Source organism: Triturus cristatus, chromosome 3_1, assembly GCF_964204655.1.
Source record: "Triturus cristatus chromosome 3_1, aTriCri1.1, whole genome shotgun sequence".
In the NCBI taxonomy this organism is placed as follows: domain Eukaryota; kingdom Metazoa; phylum Chordata; class Amphibia; order Caudata; family Salamandridae; genus Triturus; species Triturus cristatus.
Window position 1 is genome coordinate 486456199 of NC_140583.1, and position 26337 is coordinate 486482535.

Below are 26337 nucleotides of genomic sequence, written 5' to 3' on the forward strand. Positions count from 1 at the left end.
CACGGTGACACAACCCATAGAGCCACCAAGGCAAAGCTTGTGAAGGTGCTTAGTGTTTCTCCACGACAGTGTCTGGATGTGTGACTGTGCCTCGGTCACAGAGCCCCATATGCACCAAAGCATTTGTTTCCCAGCCAGTGTTTTTTGTTTAGGCTGCTCAGAAAAGAAGCTGCTGCTACTGTTGGGATCCCACATTTGCCTGCAGACATCACTGCCTGTCCAAAGAGTCTTTTTGATTCAGTATCCAAGATATTCAGATTAGTTGACATGCATAGGCCTATCTGGTGCTGACTCTGCAGTTTCTTGTAGAGCACACTGAGGCACAGTCACCCTCCTATGACACGAGCATCCCTTTCACCACAGCACCTTCATTGGCACTGAACTAGAGTATGACGCATGGAGAGGAATTTTGTGGCATGGATGAGGATACTTTCAGTACATAGATAGCTCAATCTTGAGATTTACAAAAAGATAGTAAATTGAACTTCAAAAGTATCGTCCTTTCTCTCTCTTTCTCTGTCTATATATATATATATATTTTTAAGTTGTGGGGGGCTGCAGGTAGTGCAGCAGCTCCCAGCAACATTAAAAAAAAAAAACCCAGTAAGTCTCCTCAGTCATTAAGTCCATGACCGCAGGAAAGCTTACCATATTTTGTAAAAGCACTCTAAGCTGTAGCTGTATGCTCTTTCTGTTGGAGTGCATATTTCTGTAGTGGTTGGTTCTATGGGTGCACTTTCTGCTTTGAAAAATGCTAAAAGAAAGACTCTAAGAAATGTTAATGTTTATTTATTTTTTAAAGGTATTATTCAAAATATTTTATGACAATCACCTTTATTAATCATTACATTGTTAAAAGTATAAAATATACATATGATTATATTAATTGGTAACAAAGATAGGATGTTTGCCTCACTCAAAATGACACCCTTTATATTGTTACACGTAGTCAGCTGTGCGCCCCAGCGGGGGGTTGAGTGAATGGCCTGGCTGGAGGCCAAGCCTTGTGCCCAACCTACTGCTGCGCCGTTTGCAGTGATGGCTTGGCCACCAGCAGGGGGTTTGTCACAGGCCTTGGGGCCATCCACCCAGTGCACGGTGCCCAACTCCTGCTGTGCTGTGCAGTGCAAGGCCAAAGGCCATGTCCAACAGGGGCGGGTTTGACTGCTAGTGGGGATTGGGTGCAGGCTCTTTATTCAACCCCACGCTGCGCACAGCTCTGGACATCTTACTTTATGTTAAAAAATATATCTGTAGAAACTCACAAAAAAACAAACAAAGGTTAAAGGGACGTTATAATTAAGTGAACATGTCAGTTCAGACATACTTTTTAAATGAACAAAACCACTGAAATGTATCAGTTATAGTTATCTCAAGTAACTAGAACTCATGCCCTAAAGTAAATAGAACTCGCACTCTCGCCCTTAACTGCTTATGAACTCACATATTACATCACTTATGACATCATTGATAACATAACTGCAACATCTGAAATTACATAATAGATGCCAACACTGTGCATGGTGAGGCGCGAATTATAGTTATTTTAGGGCACAATTTATATTCATTTGAGATAATCATAACTGGTGAATTTCTGCCGTGTTGTTAGTTTAAAACGGTATGTTTTAACTGACATTTTCACCCAACTAGAACCTCCCTTTCACCTTTATTTTTTTAGTGAGAAATGATATACATATATAATATACAATTTACAGCTGAACATCAACATCGTTAAAATATATGACCATTTTACAAGTAAGAACACCAACAAACAACAGAGTGATTACCTGTCTTCCCTGGGGACCCGGTTGTGAGACCATGTTTTTTCTTCTTCAGTTAGTCCCTCGGAGAGTTACTGATTGTTCATATAGCAGCCAAATTTCCAATGACAAATAGTGCTGTTGCAAGTGACTAAGGCCGGCCTTGCCATTATACATTTGTCATTTTACCTGGGGATACAAGCATTAAGGTCCCTCATTATGCAAGCCGCTTCTTTTCACTGACATGTGTGACGGAAACTTTGGAAGCTGTTTACCAAGACATCCATTTGTTTGTACTTTTGATACGATACTTCTGTAATCATTTCACTCTGGGATGTGTGTTTGTGTGTTTTCTTCCTGCCTCCTTTCCTTCGCCGGAACAGCGCCTGATTGAAGAAGAGAACATGCTGGCGCCGTCTCTCAAGCAGTTTTCGTTGCGGGTGGAAATGCTGCCCTCCTACATTCCTGTAAGAGTTGCTGAAAAGATCCTGTTTGTTGGAGAGTCCGTCCAGATGTTTGAGAATCAAAATGTGCACTTGACTAGAACAGGTGAGTAGTTTATTTTCAGGCAGTGCTCCTGTGTTTAGATATGATATTGTTGGGTGGTCTCTTTGCTTCTCTTCATGTTATGCAGATGCAGTACTCCTCAGATGGAATTGCACTGAACCTAGCAAATACCATATCTCCCAGAAGGCTATCTTATTTAGAGTCGCTTGCTTGCATTTGACTTGTGTCCCCACACTAGGGACAGGATCCAGAAACAATTTTAAACTTAATTTTTCGTTTCCTAATTGTTTGAGGTTTCGGGGTCAGTTTTAAATACAGAAGGGCTCTTTGAGGTTGTTTTTACTCTTGATATTTTCCCACGTTACTGCCGCCCAGCTGCTTCTTTATTCGCTGTTGTGGGGTGGGACTCTGAACATTCAGCTGCTAGCAGTAAGGACTTGTGTAGATTTCTGGTAAGTTTAAACAAGATCTTGAAAGTGATGTTGAAATTCTAGTTATGTGCGCTCCCCGTCATTAGACAAGGACAGATATAGCAAAATATGTATTTTACATGTGTTGGAAATGCTGCCAGACCCTCAGCCCCTCATGGATTGGAAATTCAGCCCGGGCATCTCAATGCTGACCACTATTAAGGAAGGGGACTTGGGGTGTAATGAATGATTCAAATGCCCTCTTATATTGCAATCTGCGGATGCAATTAGCAGCATCTTCGCTTTAAGGTGGGAAGCCAGCACTGGTGTAAGGTTCTGTCTTTTTTTTGCTGGGGACGGTGATACTTCATCTGCATCAATGCCCAGGACACATTGCTTGGGGCCAGGAACAACAAGTTTTCATGGTTATTTTGCTCACTGTACAAGTAGGCTCAACCCACTGCAGTACAAACCGGTACGGATTTGCTAAAGTGGATTTGTGCAAAGAGTTAGGCGTAATGCAATAATGCAAAACCCTTTAATACTAGGGCATGCGTTTTAAGTTGATTCAGTGAGTTGTAAACCCACATTACTGAGAGTAGTTCCAGTATAAAACCATGTACACATGTACACATGTTCACTAAAGTTAACTTTTTGAGGCTACCTATAATGCTTCCAAACTGCACTGTGATTATGTGCATGTAATTGCGGAAGAATTAAACGAAGTTGGTGATTACGTTTAAAGTAACATCTTCACCAACAACTTGTAAATTGGAAAAAAATATATGCTAAGCTGTTTTCAGACTTTAAATACCATTTCAGCATTTAGTAAAAGGTGTTTTGATGCATACCACAATTAAAGAAAAAACATTAGTAATTAAGAATCCTTGTAAAACCATTATGGGCAATATACAATTATGTTAGGGCTCCAGTTCTTTAAAAAAAAAAAAAGAAAGTGCACCTGCATCCATATGTCTTTGCATAAGTGAAGATTTATGACTTTCTGATGCATACATCTAATCGTTTATTTCACTGCTTTGAATACGCTCCTGGTACCAGACTAGATCTGGAAATTTTTCTTAGCAGTGCTCCTGCGCATAGTTGAATGGCACTGTGCGGCTCCACATTGGCTCCATATCGCCCTGGAAGTGACAGAATAGAGCCACTTATAAGTGCCATCTCTGTGCACTTGCGTAAGTTCCTTTCTTTCCGCACCTTCAGATCCAAATTTTGTCAGCCTTCCATAGACATCTAAAAAACAAATTCCAGGGTGCTAGGTAATGATGCCCCAATCCAAAAGTTAAGTGGTCAATGTTGTGCTCGATGTCCTCGAGTACCGAAAGAGAAGGCGAGAGGGTGTCATGATTTCAGTTGTTCACCTTCAAGGTATCTGGTCGTGGAGCAGACTCCCCAGCTGATTCTGGTGTGTCTTGAGTTTCCTCAATAATTGGTGATGTTATAGCAGATTGAAACCTTGCTGTAGCCACCGGTGCTGGAGCACTGAACCCAGTGGTCCAGGAAAAGTACAGATACTGGCTCGAGCCCACTAGCTCCTTTTAGTGGACACCTACCTTCATAGCAAATCAAATATGACCTAATTGTGGCATCTGCATTGGCGGGGACATGCATGCATGCATGCATGCTTGATTGGACTCCCTGTTGCGTGGAGGGGATACATATCTTGCTGCACTTTCTGTCTCAGGGTAAACTCAAATCCTTTGCAGCGATTGGTAGGAATTCAGCCTGCCACAAACCTAGCACTGGTGCTATATACAGCTGCGCCACTGTCTACCGAGCAGACCAGGCTTGCTACCCTTGTCTGTCCCCCCAACCCCAGTACACCTGGGACGTGATGTCTGCTGTATAATCTTCTGATCTGCCATCTATACTCCCAGCTGCAAGTGGAGAGACTGAGAGAGGTCTTCAGGTGGACTACGAGGATGAGGACTGGGTGGAGATACTGGGAGGGGGGACCCGAGAGGCCTGGATTGGGATTGGACGCCGGCACGGCTTTGTGCTGCGGGCATACTGCATCATTCCTCCTGTTGGAGGTGTAATCATGCATCCTGTGACATGGTTCGCTTTCGCGCATGATGCCCAATGGTCTGGCCTTTCTGCAGTAGGGTCTATGCTAAGGGAGACCCTGGCTATACCGGCTCCACTATCGAGTCGGCTGCTCCTCCTGCATGACCTGGCAGACCTCCCTCAGCTAACACACCATGCTCACTGCCTCCTCACTATCGCTTTCAACAGCTCACATTGGCACTCTCCTCAGTTCCCAAGCCACGAGGAATGGCTCACGGCCATGTTCAGAACTGCCTCCTACGAGAAGGTGATCCTTATTTGGACCCGCTTCCTAGGTGAAAACGGATCCATTTGCCTGCCCTTCCTGCCCGTTTGTCCAGCCCCCATTCCCTTTTCTCTCTTCCCCTCTTGTTCCCTCCCCTGCTTCCTTTCCTGTCTTTTTTGCTTGCCTTTTATATTGGTGAGAAGGCAGACTGCATTTTAGCGTGTGGTATTGTCAGTATAATCGGAAGTTGGTATATTCCTTTCTCCTTGTTTTATTATGTATTATTTTCCCGTTCTGTTCTGGTATGGAATGTATATATTCAAGTCTTAGTACACCTTATAAAGTGCTCAAGGTGTTGAAGGGAGCAGTTAAGGTGGATGATGGGAGAATCTAGAACTTTAGCCGTGTAGTTGTTCTTTCTAAGAAATTGATGGTTTTTAAAAAAAAGTGTTTTTCTCTGTTTTACTCTGGTTTGTTTAACTCATGAATGGGACTGTATTCTTTATATTTGCTTACGGTAAGGTTTGTTAGTAATTGCTTTTCTGCAGTCTACCTTGTGTTGGTTGGGTTGGTGGGGTATGGTATTATCAGTATAATTTAAAATTGGTAAATTCCTTTCTCCCCCTTGTATTCTTTTCCTATTCTATTATGGAATGTTTATATTCAACTATTAAGGGGTTGCATCTTGGTGGAAGAGATGGAGCTGTGTTGATACACCAGGCTGTGGCTGGAGTTTCTCTGTTATTTGTACCTTCTCTTCTGGAAAGAACTTCACATACCACTTTTAGGAAAAGAGAATCACAGTACACGCCTTGGGTCTGTTGACCCCCTGCCAAACAGTGTTCATACCAATTCAAAAAAAGTAAGAGCTATTCCAGGGGGCTGAGGTATAGGCAGAGACAGTCACCCTATCTGGTACAGCAGTCCTCCAAGTCCTTTTCAGGCATGGGATCTGAACATGGTAGGCAGCTCGCTGGCCAGCAGGGCCATTAGTCATCTTCCCCTGCTGCAAAAGTCACTTGACCTCTTTACTTTTCCCATAGTGGCTCATGCCCATCCAGTGGACGTTTGAATCCACCAGTTCCTTCCTGGGTGGCGGTCCATCGCAATCTGACAGGTGGGTATTACAAATTGTTTGACATGGCTATGCCCTTTCTTCACTTTCACTATCCTTTTCTTCACTTTCACTATCAATGAGATAAAGTCCCACCTGACTCCTCCTTAGAGGCTTCTGTTCCTTGGAGCAATCCTAGATACAGTGCACTTCACGGCCTTCCTTTTGCCACAGCAAATCCAGGACATTCGGACTGTGATCCTGATGTGTCTCAGTCCTAGATCTTGATGAGAGCAGCTCTGAGGCTTCTTGGCCTCCTAAGCTCCTGCACCCTCCTTGACAGCCAGGTTGCACATCCTAGCTCTGCATTGGAATCTGAACTTCCAATGTCCGAGCATCAAGGAAATGGGACAGATGTCATATAGATCTCGAAGAAGGCAGCTCACTATCTGCAGTGTTGGCAGTTGAAATGCAATTGGCCCAGCAGCAGGCCCTTCTCCCTTGGCTACCCAGAATTGACGCTGGTGATGGAGGAGTCCCTGCTGGCCTTGGAAGCACATCTGGGGGATGTAGAGATCGGAGTACTCTGGTCTCTGACAGAAGCCCAACTCCACATCAGTTTGCTGGAGTTGCAGGCCATTCTTATGGTTCTGAAGACCTTCCTGCCATCCATTAAGGGGAGGCTTGTGCAGCTTCTCATGAACAAAACCACCTCAATGTGGTATTGCAACGAGCAGGGGTCCTGGGTTCCGTGCCAGAAGGCTCTGCACCTCTGTAGTTGGTTGGAGCACCAGAGTATGTCCGTCATCACAAACCATCTGGAGTGTCCCTGAATGCCAGATTGGATGAGCTGATCAGGTAGCATCTGGTGGATCACCATCTACATCCCAAAGTTTGCATGGCATCTTACAACAGTGAGGAGAAACCTAGCTAGATCTTTTCTCCATTGTCGAGAGTGCACAATTAGCAATGTTTTGTGTGTTGGAGTTTCCGTAAGAACACTCCTTAGGTGATGGATTCCAGCTGGAAGGGAACCTGGGTCTCCTATATGCCTCTCCTGCCCATAGTTTTATAAAAGATCAGAAACAACGGTGCCAAATTCACCATAGTAGCTCCAGACTGGGACAGGAGATTATGGTACTGGGAACTACTGGGCATCAGCATATGTCCTCTGATCAGTTACCACTTTGTAAAGATCTTCTGTGCCAGCAACAGGGCAGGGTCCTCCAACAGAATCTGCAAAGCCTATTCTACATTGCATACGTGAAGATTGAAAAGCAGCAACTCACTGCATTTGATTTGCTGTCTGAGGAACTGGATGTCATCCTTGCTGTTGGGTGCCCCTGCCAGAAAATCTATTTGTCCAGCGTGCTGCGACAAATGTATGGTCTTGCGTGGTGCTTGTAAAACTCATCCTCTACAGGCAAAGCTGTTGGACTTTCTTTTGTTTGTTTTATCTTTGGCCCAGAAATGCCTTGCAGTGGGAACTGTTGAAGGTTATTTGTCTTGACGTTTGGTGTCTCTACAATTACTGGACCAATGTTTTATGTTTAAAACACCTGTTCTGTTGGCATTTATTAAATATTTGACACAAATGTTCCCTCCGAAGCCATTTGTGATGCCACAGTGGGACCTTAACTTGGTCTTGTCGTTTCCTATACATATGTCCTTTGAGCCAATGCATAGTTGCTCACTGTGTCCAATGACTTTGAAGACTGTCTTCCTTGTTCCAATTACGTCAGCTTATTTTGAGTAGATACCAGGAAATTTCAGTGCAATAACCACATACTACCTTTTTTCTGGACAAGTTGGTGTGGAGTACTCGAGCAGAATTCTTGTCAGACTCCCTTTCAAATTGGGTAATCCTTCCCTCTGCCAGTGGCCAGTGTTCTTTACTCCTCCCCCCGCTCCCCTTGAAAGATGAGGAAAGGCTTCATCGGCTGGACCATAGAAGGGCTTTAAGGTTTTACATTGAAGGAACACTGTGTAGACTATCTTCTGCGTGTGGAGTTTTCCAGGGGAAAGAAAGAGATGGCTGTACATGAGCAGACCCTGTGTAGGTGGAACGTTCTCTGCCTCAAAATCTGTTAATCACTGGTCAAGAAGCAGTCTATTCCACCCACGTAAAGTCTGCTACCGCCACATTGGCTCAATGAGTGCCTCTGCTTGACATTTGCCATACTGTTATGTCGGTATATTAACGAAGTATTCACTGTTATTACAGCCTGGTCCATAGGGAAGGGCATTTACCTTGCTCGGTCCTGTAGGACTTTTTCAATCTGAGTCCACTTCACACACCTTCCACCTGGGGAGGTACTGATTTGGTATCTATTCTAAGGTGAGGAATCTGTGGATTGAAGTATCCATCAGAAGAACAAGTTACTTACCTTCGGTAATGCTATTTCTGGTGGATGCTTCCTCTAACCGCAGATTCCTCACAGCCTTCAAACATCCCTGTTCTTTAGAGCAGCCTCCTTTTAACTTCTAAAATGTCCAAAGTTAGTATTCTGCACACTGGTGCCAACAATTGTTCATGCTCTGAATTGGAGGGCATGGAACGGGAAGAACAAAAAAATGACGTCAACATGCATAGGTGGCGCACTTCTGGGGTGGTGAGGAGCTACATAGCACCACCTAGATTCATGCACGAGCACTGCTGACAAGATTTACTGGATTCAGACTGCAACTGGGGAGTATTCTGAGGTGAGGAATCTCTGGTGTATTTATTTATTTATTTGTTATATAACGCTTGAATCGACCCCCAAAAGGGTAGCTTTGCGCTTAGGACGGGCCGCAAGGGTGTATTGCAGCTACAGCAGAATCAGGCGCGGAAAAGAGTGGTCTTGACCGTTTTCCTAAATTGTAGGTGATCAATGAATTGTCTCAAAAACATGGGGAGCTCATTCCAATATCGAGGGCCAAGATGGGAAAGGGCCTTTCTTACTAGAGGCACCACAAGAAGATGTTTGGCACCTGAGCGAAGAGATCTGGGAGGTACATATGGCATGAATTTCTCTGAGGTAAGAGGGGCCCAAGTTAAACAGTGAATTATGAACAATGCAGCAGATTTTAAATCTAACTCGTTGGCGGATAGGAAGCCAATGCAGCTTCATAAGAAGAGGGCGAGAAGGGGTCCTAGAAGGAGCATTGAGGGGCAATCGCACCGCCGTATTCTAAACTACCTGCAGTCTGCTGAGCGGGGCATCATTGGCGGAGATCAACAAGCCGTTACAGTAGTCCAGCCGGCTTAATACAAGAGCCTGGACTAAAGTTTTCCGGGTTGAGTCAGGGAGCAAAGGGAAGACTCGACGGAGCAGGCCTATTGTATGGAAACAGGACCCGGCTGTCTGAGCAGCATGCTCTTTTCAGGGTGAGGGCTTTATCCAGACGGATAACCAAGTTTTTAACTGTGAGCTTGGGAGCAGGATGGGGGCCCAGATCAATCGGCCACCATTCTGATATCTATAGGGAAGCGGCTTCTCCGGGGAGCATAATCTCTGTTTTTCCCACATTGCACTGGAGGAAATTACTCTTCATCCAGTGGGAAATAGCTCTCATGCCATTAGAGAAGGCCAGCTGCACAGAAGAGGTAAATTTTTCGAATGGAAAGAGCAACTGAGTGTCGTCGGCATAGGATAAGGGAATAAACCCATGCATCCTTAGAAGATTGGCCAAGGGAGCAATATAGATGTTAAACAATGTAGGGCTCAAACATGAGCCCTGAGGAACTCCCTTGGACAATTCTGTTGGAGCCGAACGATACTGGCCTAAGTTGACAATCTGGGAGCGAGCTGATAGAAAGCTCGCCATCCACTGTAAGGCCGATATCCTTAGTCCAATCACTTTTAATCTTCTGAGCAATATACTATGTGAGACTGTGTCGAACGCCGCAGATCGGTCCAAGAGCACCAAATTCATAGAGTGGCCCTTATCTCGGGTCACCCTGATGTTGTCCGTGACCACTAGTAATGCTGATTCGGTGCTATATTTGGGCCTAAACTCTGACTGGGAGGGGTCTAAACAGCCCGTAAGTTCGACATGGCTGGAGAGATGAGTGTTGACATGTTTCTCCAGAAACGGAAGGAGCAAAATAGGGCGGAGGTTGGAAAGACCCTTCCAAGGGACTTTAGTGTTCTTACGCATCGGTCTAACCTGTGCAACTTTCTATTCTAACAGTACATGGCCGCCTTTTAGGGAAAGATTAACAAGAGATTGAATCGATGGAGACAGATGATTGGCCAGGGGAGGGATCACTTTAACTGGGATGAGGTCCGAAGGGGATCCTGATTTTATCTTAGAAAGTTCGACCTCTGCTGATGTAAGTGTGGGAAAGTGGTCTAACAACTGAGGATTTATCTGTTTCAATTGGTCAAATGCCATTAGGATCTGTGGCTGTTTTCATGCCGAGGTGATTTTTTCATAGATAAACTCTATTTTCTGCGAAAAGTGGAGAGCAATATCACCACACAACAATTGGGAAGGTACCTCCGAGCTTTCACATGCCTTGGGGCTGATGAAGGACTGAAGGATTTGATGCAGAATTTTAGGGGTTAGGTAGAGTATCCACCACAAAGAGAGTTCCTGAAAGTAAGTATTTATTTTATGTTATTTATTTATTTTATTACAAGAAGTAATTTGTACTTCATTAATTTACAAGAGATTACAGAATTAAGCTCTAAACCCTACTCCAAGCAAACTTCTGTGATTTCTGTTTCGAATGAGCAAATGTACATACTTATAATTTTTCCTTAGAAAATCTGCTTAGCAATTGCAGCCCCATTTCTTACACCCCTTTTCTTACCATAAAATGCTGTTGTCACAAGTGCATTTCTAACCTTTCCCTACATGGGGAAAAGATTGGGAAAGTGATTGTGTATTTTCTTTTTCTAAAATCTTTTTATTGACATTTCTTAAATTTGCCCAATACATCCATTTTGTTTCATTGTAATATACACAACACACAGGTTTACATCGTAACATTCGGCACACTGTTACAGCCGTAACGAGATATATTTTAAATTATCTAAACACTTTAGTTGTTGTGAGAGTACAGTCCGCTTCAAGACATGACTACTTGGGACAGTGCCTGTGGTGTGTGCTGAAAGCTTAGCTTTTATCTGTTGTGCTGGTGTTGTGGCATATCATTTGTTGTCTTTTCGGTGTGGAACTAAACTCTTCAACCGGGGTAACTATAACTGGGGTACACTGCGTCCTGAAAATGCACGGTTCGATTAGGGCCAAGTAACTAAGTTGCACTGAGTGGTTCACTGGGGAAAGTGTTTGTGTATAATATTAAACATTCAAATTTGTGGCTGCGCACTGACTTACAGGTCATGCCAATCCTGGAACTACCTCTTTGCGCTGGTATCCAAACCTTGACATACTGTGAGCCCTGGCATAACCAGGGATGCTATTTACAGTGATTTGATATAATAATAATTCTGCCATAATTTGTCACCTTGTCACCTCTTTGCATGGCACCAAAAGGGCCAAGTGTTGTTTTTTTGACAGGGCAAGTAGATTTCTGAAGCAATCCATTTCTGGACATGTAGGTATTTGATAAAATTCCAGGCTGCTCCTGCAGGCCTGTGCTGTGCCGAGGCTCAGAAGATCATGTCCTGTAATGAAGAGGGTAGGGAAAGTAAGGGCGGACATCCTACCTGCAAGAATTTCTTCCTTCAAATACGTAAGCACCAGTTCATCAGATTCATGTTAAGAACTGCGTAATTAATATTGGGGCCTTGTAAGTAACCTTCTCCATGTATAGAGCCTGGTAGGAGTTGCACTTGTTTGCTGAATCCCTCGCCGGCCATCCTTGTTGGATGTCAGGACTTGCTGTAAGGAACTTTGCAGCGCTTTAACAAGCATTGGCAAAGCTACTAGCTCTCACTATCCTTAAGAAGCTATGGCATTCACTTTTTCATGTCCTTCAAAAGCTGCAGTCAGCCTTTTCCTGATGCACACTTAAAGTACTTGGGTCAGAGTTAAACACAGGTGTTTTCTGTAGCAGTCCCTTTAGCCACTTCTAGAGGTCCCATATGCAGACCCTGCTCTTTTTCACAAAATCATCACCTCTGGGCTGGTGCAAGATATATGCATAAGGGAGGTGGTGGTAGATATGGTAGGGTAGGTTTGGGCATGGTTGGTTAGGTAGGCATATGGTTGGTTAGGTGTGGTAGATTAGATAGGGTATGGCTAGTTTGGTACGTTAGGCAGGGTAGATATATTAGGTTCGGTATGATGGATAAATAGTTATGGAATGTTGGTATGGTGGATGGGTTTGTTGTGTGCATTGTAGATGGGTATGTTAGGTTAGGTATGATAGCTTGGGTATGGAAGACATGATAGGTTAGTAATAAGTATATTAGTTTCAGCAAGGTGGTATGGCAGGTAGACTTTGTAGGTTTTGTTGGTAGGTAGGTATGGTGGGTTGGTTTAGTACGTTTTTTTTTCAAATGTGTTTTGGTGCACAAATAATAAATTTAAGATAAAAATGTTTGCTGGTCACATACAATAATTATTAGCATGTAGTTTCAAACAAAGGTAATAATATATACAGTGAGCATGTATCATTTAACCGAGCTGAAAGGAGGAATTGTGGTGGTACTACATGCTAAGAATTGGTACCACATGTTAAAATGTGGATTGTTGCCTAAAGATTTTTATGGTAAGGTATAGTACATAGGTATGGTTGGCCATAAGATTATGTCTAGTATTTGAAGATTTGAGCCACTAAAGCATTTTCTAGACTTCTTGATCACAAATCACAGAATTCGTAATGAAAAGCACATGTGCTGGTATTACTAAATCACAGGTCTTTGCTTATAAATGACTGGTTTATAATATGTAATACTGGAAAATTGTTTATGCTTGTTACTTCACATTCACAACATGGCATAAAAATTACAGTTGTGTAGGAGAAGAAAAAGTATGTTATATTAATACAGTTGCATGATCATGTTTTTAGTTACTTTTATTACTACTGACAGTAATGGTGATGATTAAAAAGGTCCCGTTTGCTGAACAATCTGCATTAGAAGAGTTAAGCTGTACCCTCAAAAGAAGAGGATTTTGAAATTGAGAGACCAGATTAAGTTTGATTGCAAAGTTTTGAATTTAAAAGGCATACACAGCAAAATATTGCAGAGTAGACACTTTGGACACAGGTAAAGTATTTTCTTAGCATCTTTAAGAAATCACATCTTTACTCTGTGGGCAAGAAAAAGCTGTATGTTCAACATTTATCAGACCCTCAGCTCCTTTTTATTTAAACTCCCTCATTCTAAATACTTTTATAAGATTGAATGTAAGATTCTGGTGGATACTTCTACTAACAGCAGATTCCTCGCCTTTAGAATATCCCCAGGTACCAGACTGGATTCTGAAAATGTAAACACTGTTGCACCTGCATGCCAGTAGGTGGTGGCATGTGTCTCCATGCCGACATTATTCTGCCATGGAAGTGACAAACAGAGCCTTATACAAGTACCAAATCCTTTGGACTCACTTCAGTTCTCTCTTTCCACTCCTTTGTATGCAGATTGGGTGCTCGCTCTCACCGTTTCCTTTTTAATTGGCAAGTTTTTTTCTTTAGACAGTTATTTGGATTATGACAAAAATCACTATTACTCAGAGATATTGATGGAACTAAGGTTGACCAGAATTCTGCTCTTGCTTTAGACAGGTCATATTTATCAAGGAACCAATTTGATTTCTGCAGAAGTCAAAATTTGTAACTGTGGTTGAGTTCATAGAAGATTGAGTATTATCCCAAGTCTATTTAATGGACTATTGTGATAAGGAAAAAGATTTATGAATATGATAATCAAAGGGACATGTGGAATCAGGCGTGTTGGTTTTAACAAGTACAAATAGGACTTGAGATGGTGTTTGTATAATCATTTCATACTTTTACCTATATAATGGCTGAATAATTATGATGAAATAAAGCTGCCAATTGATTGAGCCTCTGTTCTGAAATACGAGTAGTCTAAACATCCTGATCTAAAGCTTGAGAAGTTAATATAGCCTTGGGCAGAGTTCGCTCTGGAGATTCACCAGAGTCAACATTATTTCCACTATTAGTGGACTCAGACGCTAGCCAATTAGAAAGAAATTACTTTCTAGATCTGTTTTTAGGTATTCTTTGTTTTTTTGCTTTTCCTTTTTTCATAGCTTTTTTTAATTTCCTTAGCGCTTTTTCTTCCTTTTACTTGTAAGATTCTGTTTTTAGGGGTTAATCTGTTATTTTAGACTGTTTATTAAAATCAGAAAGCAGAGATTGGGAACATCAGATTGAAAAGAGTTAGAAGCCTTTAATAGAATTTGATATTCTAAGATTAATTTATGCAGAGAATCCATTTTCCCCACAATCGGTTTCCCAACCTGAATCAGTTTTTCCTTTCTTTTTACATTTGTAACTGTTACTGATTCAGTGCTCTTCTGCGTATATGCTCTGTGATTTTGAGTCTAAAGAGATTTTACTACAAGAGTTGTGAAATTGTCCTTAAAGATTGAAGCAATTCGAAATGCCCAGTAATATTGTGTCTAAGACTGCCAAAGTAATGTCAGAATTAAGTATTGTTGTTTTCATGAAGTTTTAGAATAGAGTCTAAGATTCCATGCGGTAATTGCAAGACATCTGATAACTGAACACAGTTTCCTAGAAAATAAGAGGAGTCATTAATTGGACAGTCTAGTATATTTGACAATTAAACTATATGGATGAAGCCTTCACTTGGAATACTGTTAAGAAGTCCTAATGTGTCTTTTATTTCTTTAATAAGAGTTAAAGATACTTGATAGTCTACATCAATATCAAGCAAAGTAAATGCTTTATACACTGATACATTTTACAGGATTTATTGGTATGATGCTGAAAGCTGCTTGCTATTGTAGGGGTTGTTGACAGCTCATTAGTGGTACCAACGGTGTGTAGCTTCATATTAGAGGACTTTAAATCTCTTGTATGATTGTTTTTTTCTACATAATTTGTCAAACTTTATAGGGGATGTACTCCTCGTTACTTCACTTAACCTAGGAAATAAAGTGGGGATTGGGGGTAAGCCCATAACTGAGCCTAAATGCAGGAATTTTTGTTCAGCCCCTCTTCCACGCTTTGAGATATTTTTTGTCTTTTTATACAGTAGTCCTGATCCACAGTTTTTTAATTGTCATATAGATAACACTTAAGAATAGTGCCTTTATATAAGTGTGACAGTCTTAAAAACAATCTGTTTACTATGTAAATCCTCTTCGTAGAAGAAAAAGCTAACTTCCTATCTGGTAGGCAAGTTTTTAACAGATCAGTTTTTCAGAGTGCTAAAAAGACAGAAACAAAGTTATGTGGTAACTTCAGAAATGATAGATTACCTCCTTTCTGGAATTGATAGCTTACTTCCTTTCTGGATTGTCCTCCACTTTCTCACAGCATCATATGGTACCTACCCTTTTTTCATAATTTCTTCTTTGTTCATAACTGGCTACTCTGAACTGAGCCTTAGGAAAAAGAATTATACCCAGCAGCCCCCTTGTAACTTTGGAGTCCTGCCACATGCCTACCCACGCTGATGCCTCCGCATTGGTCAGCACAGTGGCGTCAAGGTCCTTTGGGACGTAGTGCAGGTGTGCAAGCAACAAAGCGGAATGAACACTGTTCTTGTACCGTTCCAGTAGTTGAATGACGTCATGACAATAGGTTCTGCACTGCCAGCTGACGAGATGCAGTATGTGAGGTGTCAGACTCACAAACTGCAGACAGACGAGTTGACATAGAACATAGATTGACGTTGTGAGGGCACGAGCGTGGAGCGCAGTAGGAGAATTTGTTACTACTGCTCCTTTTTAGCAGTGGTAGCTTTACACTTCCTGTTTAACGGAGTGGAGATGTGCAAGTCTACACTTTTGAATAACTTTGTACTCCTAAATGGTAAATAGCCAAAAGAAGTAAAGGTCAAAAGTGTAAGTGTGTTCTAACACATGTACATCTACTCACATGCAAGTTTATCTTTGTGAATTGCCTCAGGATGCACAATGGGCCCTTCACTATGTTTGTCATTTAACCCTTGCTTATGCTTTGCACAAGAAGACTAAAATCAGCTATTAAAAGGTATGTAGTCCCCTGTTAATTTGTTGGCAGCCTGGTTTTCTTATTTTTCTTTTGTAAAAGTCAGGATTTTTTCATCCTGTTTTATTTTGTGAACTAGAATTTTGTGAATTTCAGATTGGGATAATATTTTTATGTGATGATACGATCTAATCAAACTCTTGTAGATGACACTAACTTCCACTTGGGCCATTTTACCTGCAAGCAGAAGTTGTCACTCTTTCCCCTTTCAGAGCTACTCATTGCTGTCTGTACGTAAGTAAGATTATAAAACTGTCTCTTCTTCCTGTTTCAGGCTCTATCCTAAAACAACAGGAAGATACCTTTGCTGCAGAGTTGCACAGACTAAAACAGCAGCCATATTTCAGCTTAGTGGACTTTGAATCTGTTATAGATCGAATCCGGAGTACTGTTGCAGAGGTAAATACTATTCATTTCCGCTTCCTCCTGCAGGTCTCATTAATAACCTTCTAGCCCCTTCCTTAGCCTCTACAATTATTTAGTCATTCTCTCCTCAGGACTGCCTGTTGAGATAATTAACTTACACCTTCTTTAACCTATATGTTGTTTGATTCCTTTTCAGCCTTAGGACTACCTATACTGTATTCTGCAATGCTTAATACTGTAGCAAATACCTAGCCACCGAGGAGATAATATCATTGAGCTGTGCAATCCTAGTGAGCAGGAGATAGACCATACACCACACCACTGCAAAAATTGAAAACCTACATTTGTAAAGAAAGTGAAAACTCCCTTTAAAATGACACCGTTCTCAAATTGATTTCTTACTTGTGCTTGTAACAGCTGTATCTAACCTGCAAAGCAGTACACTACAGAGCAGGTTTCGTGTTCTTGGAGGGTGCACCCTTTCAGACACCGTGCAAGTCTCTTATTGGCCCACCACTACTCATTTAGGCCCGACTCTTAGAAACCTTTGATTGCCCTCACTCAGGTTGCCAGTGATTCTAGCTCTGTCACCAGGAGGAAGTTCAGATTATATTTTTAATTTAGGATCTGGTGGCATCCTCTGTCAATCCCATTTCATGCATAAACGTTATCACTAATTTAGGACACCTAATTCTAATTATGATTGGTGTATTATGAGAAATACAATGTTCTCCTTTTCAAGTCACATCCTACAGGATTCTACTTGGTCTACTGTTCCAAAATGTATGATGATGCTAGGTTTAACTGATTGCATGACTCATTAAGGTGAGTCACTGCAATTATTTCCTTTCTTGAAAGTAAACATGATATTGCTGTAGTTATGTCAATCTCCTATCCTGTCTTCTGTGTGAACCTACACAAGCTGGCTTTCGCTTTTTGACAGGAAGAACTCTGAAATCGTAAAATGGCATGTGAGCAAATGTTTGGGAAAATATAAATATAAACAGATACACAAATGTGCAACATCAGACTTTAAGAAATAAAACACACAAACTCAAGAGTATGGTTATTGGTACCAATTAATAACTTTGGACCTGATTTAGAGACTGGTGAGCGGGTTACTCCATCACAAACTCGACGGGTATCCTGTCCGCCATATTACAATTGCATTAGATCCTATTACACTTGTAATAAGTCAAACCGGATATCTGCCATGTTTGTGAATGTTTAACCCATTCTCCAGACTCTAAATGAGGCACTTTGTTCTCTTTCTCACCTCAAAAAGGTTAGCAGATACAATATCATTCAAAATTGACACTTGATTGTAAGTGACATGAATGAAAATTGAGAAGACAACCTGCCCCAGCCCATCGTATACAGCCAAAATATTCTCCAGCATTTATACGTTATACCAAGTCAAGGATGTCTCCGTTTTCCTAATCTCTTCACATTCCTCTCTGGGTCTCTTTTTTAAGGATCTGAGGGTGGAGTGTAGCCAGTGTGCATGTCAAATCTGAAGGCCTGGTACATCTTCAACTTTTGGCCTTCCCCCTTTTTAGTACCTATCCTTTAATTATGTGGGCCAGCGGGTGGCATTGTGCGGGTCTGTGTCAACCTCGCCCCTCTCCGGATGTGACACCGTAGCCACATATAGTCGCCATTCCTGTGCTCAGTTAGTTCCTTTCTTTCCGCACCTTCGAACACAAATCAGGAGTTCACTCCAAACACTTCTCTCATATTTTGACTAATTTTCTTCAAAATATTTCTTCACAGTATGCATAGGAGCTGGTCCCCTCTGAAGACTACGGGGTTTAAACCTTGTGTAGACTGTCACAAACTGATGTCTATGACAGATCTCCCCCAGGTATGTCTTTCGTGCCTTGGGTCCATGCATTACTCCAAGTCATGCACGGACCGCACTTTGATGAAACCCAAGACGATCCAGGACGTCAAAGCCCAGCTCTATGTTGTCTGAAGGCATTTAAGGGCCACTCCCAGTTAAAGTTGAGGGTGCAGACCTGTTTCCGTTTTCGATCTTGTTCCCACAACAGATCCTCTTCACACTCAGTTGTCAGATAAGTCCAGGTCTATAAAGGAACACAAAGTCAAAGCGGGATTCTTCCTTTTCCTGCCCTTCTCAACTAAAGAAATAGCGAGGATGTCAGGGTGCCTCTCTGTCCCAGTCCCCTACCGAGGAACTAATTCCATAGCTTATCCCTATACATCCCAAGTTTCAGAGTCCTTCTGCGATGCTGTAAGAAGTCAAGGTTTTCAAGGAAGCCATGTTGTGCATCTTTGGCACCCTTCTGGCTGTCTCTGGTGTGCATTTGGGCCCCAAAAACCTCTAGTCAGAATCCCCTGATGGGCAAACCTTGTCCTTATCCACTTGTAAATAGGCCAAAAATCGATAGACCCACTCCTGATGACGCAGCTTTCCTAATTCACACCCTACACCGTAAATATTGATGGTCCAGGCATCCACATGTAGGCTGAACCCTACTTCTTTATAGAGGCATTCTGGAAGAGGGTGTTTTCCTCGGCCAGTCTCGCCTTTTGTTCTGTGAATGCCAGCTGCCTCCTGAGATACTACTCACTGGCGATATGGGATATGGTCAGCGAGATCACTCCGACAGTTCCTGATGAATACCTCACCAGTCTTGTGCCGATCATTCAAGATGGTCGGGATGCACCAAAGAATGTCATCCGCTCGAGGCTGAACACCACTGACTGATTGAGCAGGACAGTCTGGGCTAGTGTGGTGCTTGGATGCCACACATGGATGAGAGCGATGAGTTTCTCAGGTGACGTTCAGGCTTCACTGGTGGAAATGCTGTTTGACGGCATTCGTCTCTTCTGTGATAAAACAGACTCAGCCCTGGAGCACTTCAAGGAAGGCAGGGCCACAGCATACTCCCTCAGCCTTTTTGCACTAGTGTGGCAGTATCCCCAATAGTTTCACCCTTTTTAAGGCTTTGGAAGGGGGTTTGTTAAAAGACGGCATCATGGCCCACTTCCACAGCAACAGACCCCCTATGCTTTCAAGTCGGGGATCTGGCTGAAAAAATCCAGGTCTTCAAGGACAGTGACATGATGAGTCCTTGCTGCTTTTGCTACCACCACCAAATCACTTTAGCTGCACATGACCACGTAGTTGGAGGCAGAATAAGCTATTACCTCCATGGGTGGTAGAGCATCACAGCTGACAAATGGGTGCATCACATAATCCATTAAGGATGTGCTCTTCCTTTCCAGTCCTAACTGCTACATATTTCATCCTCTTCTGAGCGGCGTTTGGAGGACCATTTTTCCATTTTACAGTAGGAAGTGCAGGCTCTTTTGGGCAAAGGAGCCATAGAGCGGGTCCTGGCATCACAAATAGGGGCTGGATGTTGCTCCTGTTATTTTCTGGTGCAGAAGAAGGCTGTTCTTCACTCAGTGCTTAATTTGTAAAATATTAAGTCCAGGTGCTCAAATTTTTGTAGGAGGCCACACCCACTTCCTTGGCTCCACCCACTTCCTTTACTGGCTCCGGCCCCAGTCTATTGGCTCCACCCACATCCTCAACTGGCACTGATGAAAGCTAGATGTAATTCCTACTTGGTAATATGATGGTTGACTTGAAACACAAATTGGTTTTTAAGCTCCTTGGGAAGGATATCTTAATAAAATCAAGGCAAAACCGCAAAAGAGACTGGGGTCCACCTGTGCAGGCTTCTGTTTGGCCAAAACACCCTGCACTCATACAGGCACACCACTCACCCTGCACTCATAAAGGCACACCACTCACCCTGCACACATACAGGCATACTACTCACCTTGCACTCATACAGGCACACAACACTCAACCTACACTCATACAGGCACACTACTCACCCTGCACTCATACAGGTACACCACTCACCCTGGACTCATACAGGTACACCACTCAACCTGGACTCATACATGAATAAAGTGGAAAGACTTATAGCACATACAGGAATCTGTAGAATCGTGGATATACATGATCACACATTAAGTCCATTTAATACCTTTAGAGGAACACCCTCTTCCTGAGACCAGAACATTTAAGGTTAAATCAATTAATGCGCTGAACCCTCTGTGTTCCTCTTTCCAGCAGTTGTGATTAATAGCATCTCTTCATTGCAGTGGGCAATAAAGACGGGACGCAGATCTGGACACTTCTAGGGGCCATTTCTGCCTTTAACGCCTCTGTACAGAGCAATTATGCAGTTGAAATATGCACACAACACAGGAGAGTGGGCATTTTTGTTAACTGCTAAAGGTGGCTTCCCTCATTGATACTCAAGTAAAATGCCCAATACAAAATTGCATGTCCCTTATTGTAATGCACATTTCTCTTTCCATGTGCAGGGAGGCCAGCAGAATTGTTAGATGGACTTCGGATGGCATCTCCATATCAAACTTACACATGGCAACACTCTGTTTACAGCATTTATGCTGTGATGTGTTAACTGCTATTTTTGCATACCTAATGAAAATGTCCCACTCTCCCATGAGACAGTCAGCTGGTCAATGTAGGTGGTGACAGGAGCAACGCACACCATACTGAGTTGGAAACAAAATGTTCTGCACCCATTACTTCTCTCACGCATGCCAACTGCCAAATACGCTGTGGGTCCCTCCTCCAACCCGCCCTCTTTGAAACAAAAGCATTCCAGGCCAGCATGGGGTTTGGGAGAGATTTGCATGTTTCACACCTAATAAACCCAGCCTCTCTTGTCTCTGGTGCTACGTGCACCCTGCCACAAGATTTAACGCTGATTGATTAGGAATCAAATACACTGGCATTGCAAAATGCAGCGCCCACCATCCTGATGAGACATCACTGACTTGTGCCATCCACTTTGACAGTGCTTAAAAATGCCAATTGCGGAAGCAGCCCCCACCCAGAGTGTTAAAAGACGGTCATAAGAACACAGCAAAGTGTCAAAGGAACAAACAGGAACATCTTAGCATTTCGATGGAGCAAATATAAAAAACTGCTTCCACTAAGCAAGACAACCGGGAAGAGCGCCAAAGGGAAATCCAAGTTAACCAAGGTGGGAGGTAAAGTGACGGGCGGGGATAGCTTGCAACGTAGGTGTTGAGGTGCAGCTCAATAAGTTAAAGAGTCTACATTGTGAAGATGCCATATTACTTACTGGTACTGGCGGTGAACCATGCTGAGAGTGGGTGATATACTTGTACAGCGTAGGGCGGCAGCTGTGATATGAAAAGCGTGTTAACCATATCCATTGCGCTTTGATCTACTTTGTCTGCAGAAACACAAATGTGGCGGCCCCAATACAAGTAACTCAAAGCTAGCCACGCTCTAGTGTTAAAACAAAGTGGACGGAAGTAACACTATGGAAGCATGAACAAAACTTACAAAGTGGCCATTTTAAACGAGAGTATTTTATTATAGTCACCAGCCAACATCTGCTATGTGACGCTTTTTTTCTAGCAGGTACTTTCAAATTTAAAAGGTTTACACATTTTAAGAAACCTATTTCAATGTCTATTCCAAGGCTTTCATAACTGGGAACATTTTTGTTCCTTCCGGCTGATTTTTTCACGTGCATCGGTGCGCACTAATAAACTTAATTCTTTCGTCTGAATTTTCAACTAAAGTGCAGGCTGTTTATCGTATGTGTGTTTGTTTAATTAAACAATTCTTGTGCCAGTTGGAGTCCCGAGGGAGTATGGTGAGAGTTGTCTGGAGTATCGCGAGATTTTGGTGTACTGTAAAAGCTATCTGAACAGCTTGACATGGATGGAGTGGTTGTTACGAGTTTCAGGTTACATACTGCCTGAAACGAAGCACCGGAGCCTTTCATAAAAGCTACTTGGTGGGTTTTTCTTGTGTTTACTTTTAGCGGGGCAGCCGCCCGTGTAGACCCGGCCCTGAGAATGAAGTGCCGGTGCTTAGCTCCGGAAAGCAACGGCACAAATTAAGCACTGTCTTCACTTCTACTAACTCTCAAAACAGTCTTCCTCATAGCAGTAACTTATACTCGCCGTGTGAGTGAGCTACAGCCTCTTTCCATTCACCCACTGTACACCAACCTTTTCACTGTCAAATTGGAATTGTAGACTAAAGCAGCATTCCTGATTAAGGTTGTGGCACTTTTTCATATCGAGCAATCTATTCTGGCATTCTTTGCTCCAACTCACCCCTCCAAAGAGGAGGAGAGACTTTACCGCTTGGATCCCAAAAGAGCATTGAGCCTTTACATTAATGGCACCAAGGACAATTAGGTGGATGATGAGCTGTTTGGAGAGCTCACTGGGGCAAAGAAAGGTAAAGCGTTGCAGAAAAGGACAATGTCAAAGTGAATAGTCTTCTTTATTATGATCTGCTACACATTGGCCAAGAAGCAGACTCTGGAAGGACTGAGGGCTCCTTCTACCAGAGCCAAAGCTGTTAGCACTGCATTGACATGTGAGTATCTGTTTTGGACATCTGTCAAGCTGCTATGTTGGCATCAATCAATACGTTCACAAATTACTACTGCCTTAATAGCCAGGTTCAGCGGGAGGGACACTTTGTCCATTTGGTCCTGTAGGACGTTTTGGTATGAGCCATTCCACAGATCTGCTACCTTAGGAGGTGCTACTTTGGTATCTGTTCACACAGTGATCAATCTGCTGTTAAGAGTTTTCGTCAGAAGAACAAGTTGCCTACCTTAGTCAATGCTCTTGCTGGTGGCTATTCAGTCTAACCACAGATTGATTGCAGCTCTTCCATTTCTCTGTTCTGTGGAATGAATTATGTTCGTAATTTATAAAAAAGGTCCCAATTTATTGATCTGTACACTGTTGCATCTGATAAGTTATTAAGCTGGGTGTCTGATGGCACAAGCAGAGTCAAAAAAGAAACTGGACTTCAGCATGCAGGGGTTGCGCCTATAGGTGGCTCTGGCATCCGATCCAGAGCTGGAGGAGATTGACGTAGAGACACGCCATCTGCTAGTGTGCAGGAGCACTGCTGAAAAACCCTCCAGATTCAGTTTCGTGCCTTGGGGTATTCACGAGGTGAGGAACCTGCGGTTAGATAGAATATCAACCAGAGAGAGCATTCCCAAAGGTAAGTACTTTTTCTTTGCCCACATTCATGTGAAATAATTATCGGGCCAGCCGATTGCAAACACCTTACTATCCGGCATACTAATAATAAGAAGAAGAAAAAGAAAAATGGCACCTCACACCCTTGGGTGTGCCTAACGCTGAGATAGGAGCATACCAATCCTGTAAACATGTGAGTGCCATGTTGACACTATATTGACTTGACCCTCTCCAAGTTTTCAACAGTTCCTGCCCGGTACAATAAGTCTACTCTTAAATGTGTGCTCAAGTTACTAGGGCACTAGGTTAGTGCGCTTCCATTTCTTGTGCTTTGCAGCAGCTTTAAGATCTTCTTAGATTTTCTCATTGTCCAAATGGGTGTAATTTCTATAATTTGTATGTTTCCCTTGTCTTCATTGCTTGATTTTGCTTGCGAGAAAGTGTCACCCAAAGACTTTGAAGGTCACTCATAATTACACTGAAATTATTCAAATGTCACACATACGTATTATGTTACTTCCCCACGAAGCATCTGTTCTTTGCATGTAGTGCTGTAGATTTACATGTGTCCACCCTCCTCCCTGAAAGCCAGTTTTTGCTACAGAAATCTTTCAGCTTCACAATTCTCTCTTTCTACACGCATGCCTCTCACCCATGTGCAAAAAACTATGGAATCGTTGCCCATCCACAATCACGACCACAGGAGGAGTCACCAAAAAGTCATGACTCGAAAAACTTCTTCGAAGAAAACAAGTTGCGACAGTCTGATCCCAAGACTAGAAGGCGAGAGTGTGCAGAGCATGATCTACAGTACTACTTAAAATAAAAAGATGCTTACAGAATAAGTAACATAATTAACAAATTCAAATGTCATCGTAGTAAGAACACTTATCAACAACTCATGAGCAGCAGGAGTCTTTCCAGGAGGCTTAACAAAGGATACATACCCCATCAATAATTGAAATAAATCTGGCCCCTCAAAACCCCAACAATTACAGACTATTCCTGGGCAAACGTATAGAAAGAGCAGCTTTCACCCTGATGTCACAGTTCGTTGAAGATATCTCCCTACTTTTTGAGTACCAAAAAGGATTCTATCCAGGAAGAGGCTCTGATTCTACCCTAATGGCTTCCTGTGACAACCTTAAAGCATAGTAGACTGTAATAGGGCGCTAACCTACTTCTCTTTGGACTTTCAGCTGCCTTCAACACAGTCAATCATGACACACTAATCGAAAAATGTAAGGATGCAGGCATAAAGGGTACTGCTTTCGCTTGAGTAACGTCCTCCCTACACAATTGAACAGAGTCTTCCATATGCATCCTTTCTCATCCAAGTCCTACAGCATAAAAGCTAGAGTCCCTCAAGGCTCTATCAGCGCACCTATGCTTTTCAACACAAGCAGATATTTCCCCTGCCTTGAGGCCCCTACATCAGATTCACCTTCAGGCTGCTTTGTATCACCCACAAAGTAATGCATGGCAATGTACATCTTTTCATCAGAAAGAAAATCACAAAATACATAAAACAAAGGAACTTCCGCACCTCTGCTCTAAATCCCAGCATACAAAAAAAGCAATGGTTGGAACATCTTTCTCTGTCCACGCAGCCAAACTAAGCATGTTGATCGGTTCCAGTAATCCCCAGTGAGAAGGGGGCGAAACTATGGCAGGTTAGAGATCCAGGCACCTGGCAGAACCACCTTCCTTACCCTAGGATAGTGTTTGTCAGACCGGGGAGGAGTCTGAGTCTCCTACAGACTGACCAGATCTTGTAATCCCCAGTTGTAGGTGGGCAAAGCCAAGGCCAAGGCCAAGGCTATAGCCCCAAGGCTATAGCCTGGGTGGCCCAGTCACCTCAGGCCTGGGCTCCAGGCACCCGGTAGGGCCACCTTCTCCTCCTTTACCCAGGGTGATGGGGCGGAGGAACGTGAAGCATTGTGGGGCTCCTGCAGGCTGAACCACTTCAATAATCCCCAGTGAGAGGCAAAAAAGCTGTGGCTTTTGCCTCAAGGTCCGGTCCCCACAGGCCCACCTTCCTTTACTGGGACAGGGTGGCGTTGGACTGGGGCGGAGTCTTGGGCTTCTGCGGCCTAAACATCTTCAGTAATTGCCAGTGAGAAGCATGCAAAGCCAGGGTTTTTGCATAGGAGGCCTAGTCACCTCTGGGTAGGGCTCCAGGCACTGGGACAGGGCCATCTTTGTTACCTGGGCAGGGTGGCGTCGGACCAGAAAAGAGGTTGGGGCTCCTGTGGGCTGCACATCTCCAGTAATCCCCACTGAGAGGCGAGCAAACCCATGGCTTTTGCTTGGGAAGCCCACTCTCTACAGACCAGAGCTCCAGGCACTGTGCAGGGCTGTCTTCTTTATCCATTTTTTGGTTAATATTACAGTTTGGAATTGTCAAAACAGATTTGGGCCTATCCTTTATCTATTGGAAGTGTATTAGAGTCATACAAAAGAGGAAGAATCCGCTCTCTGAGGAATAGAGAGAGGAGGACATGTGTAAGGTGTCAAGAATTCCTGTCATGCGAGGGGAGGAAAACGGTAACCCGCGAAAGCGGACTACATCTCCCAGGATGCTTAGCGGTTGAAAGGTTATGTAAACAGGAGAGCTGTTACATAACTCAAGGAAAACACGCCCTTATGTAAACAGGAGAGCTGTTACATAACTCAAGGAAAACACGCCCTTATGTAAACAGGAGAGCTGTTACATAACTCAAGGAAAACACGCCCTATAAAGGGAGGAACCGGGAGGT

At 43.1% G+C, this 26337-nt stretch overlaps 1 protein-coding gene across 3 annotated transcripts in view; it reads left to right on the forward strand.

Moving 5' to 3' along the window:
• The window catches only part of TUBGCP4 (tubulin gamma complex component 4), a 491481-nt gene that overhangs the window by 173106 nt on the left and 292038 nt on the right, over positions 1-26337 (forward strand). For all 3 annotated transcript variants that reach the window (XM_085644307.1, XM_085644309.1, XM_085644310.1), the window contains exons 8-9: positions 2144-2309; positions 16422-16546. In XM_085644307.1, coding sequence (XP_085500433.1) covers positions 2144-2309; positions 16422-16546 — 291 coding nt within the window. The remainder of the gene's footprint in view (positions 1-2143; positions 2310-16421; positions 16547-26337) is intronic.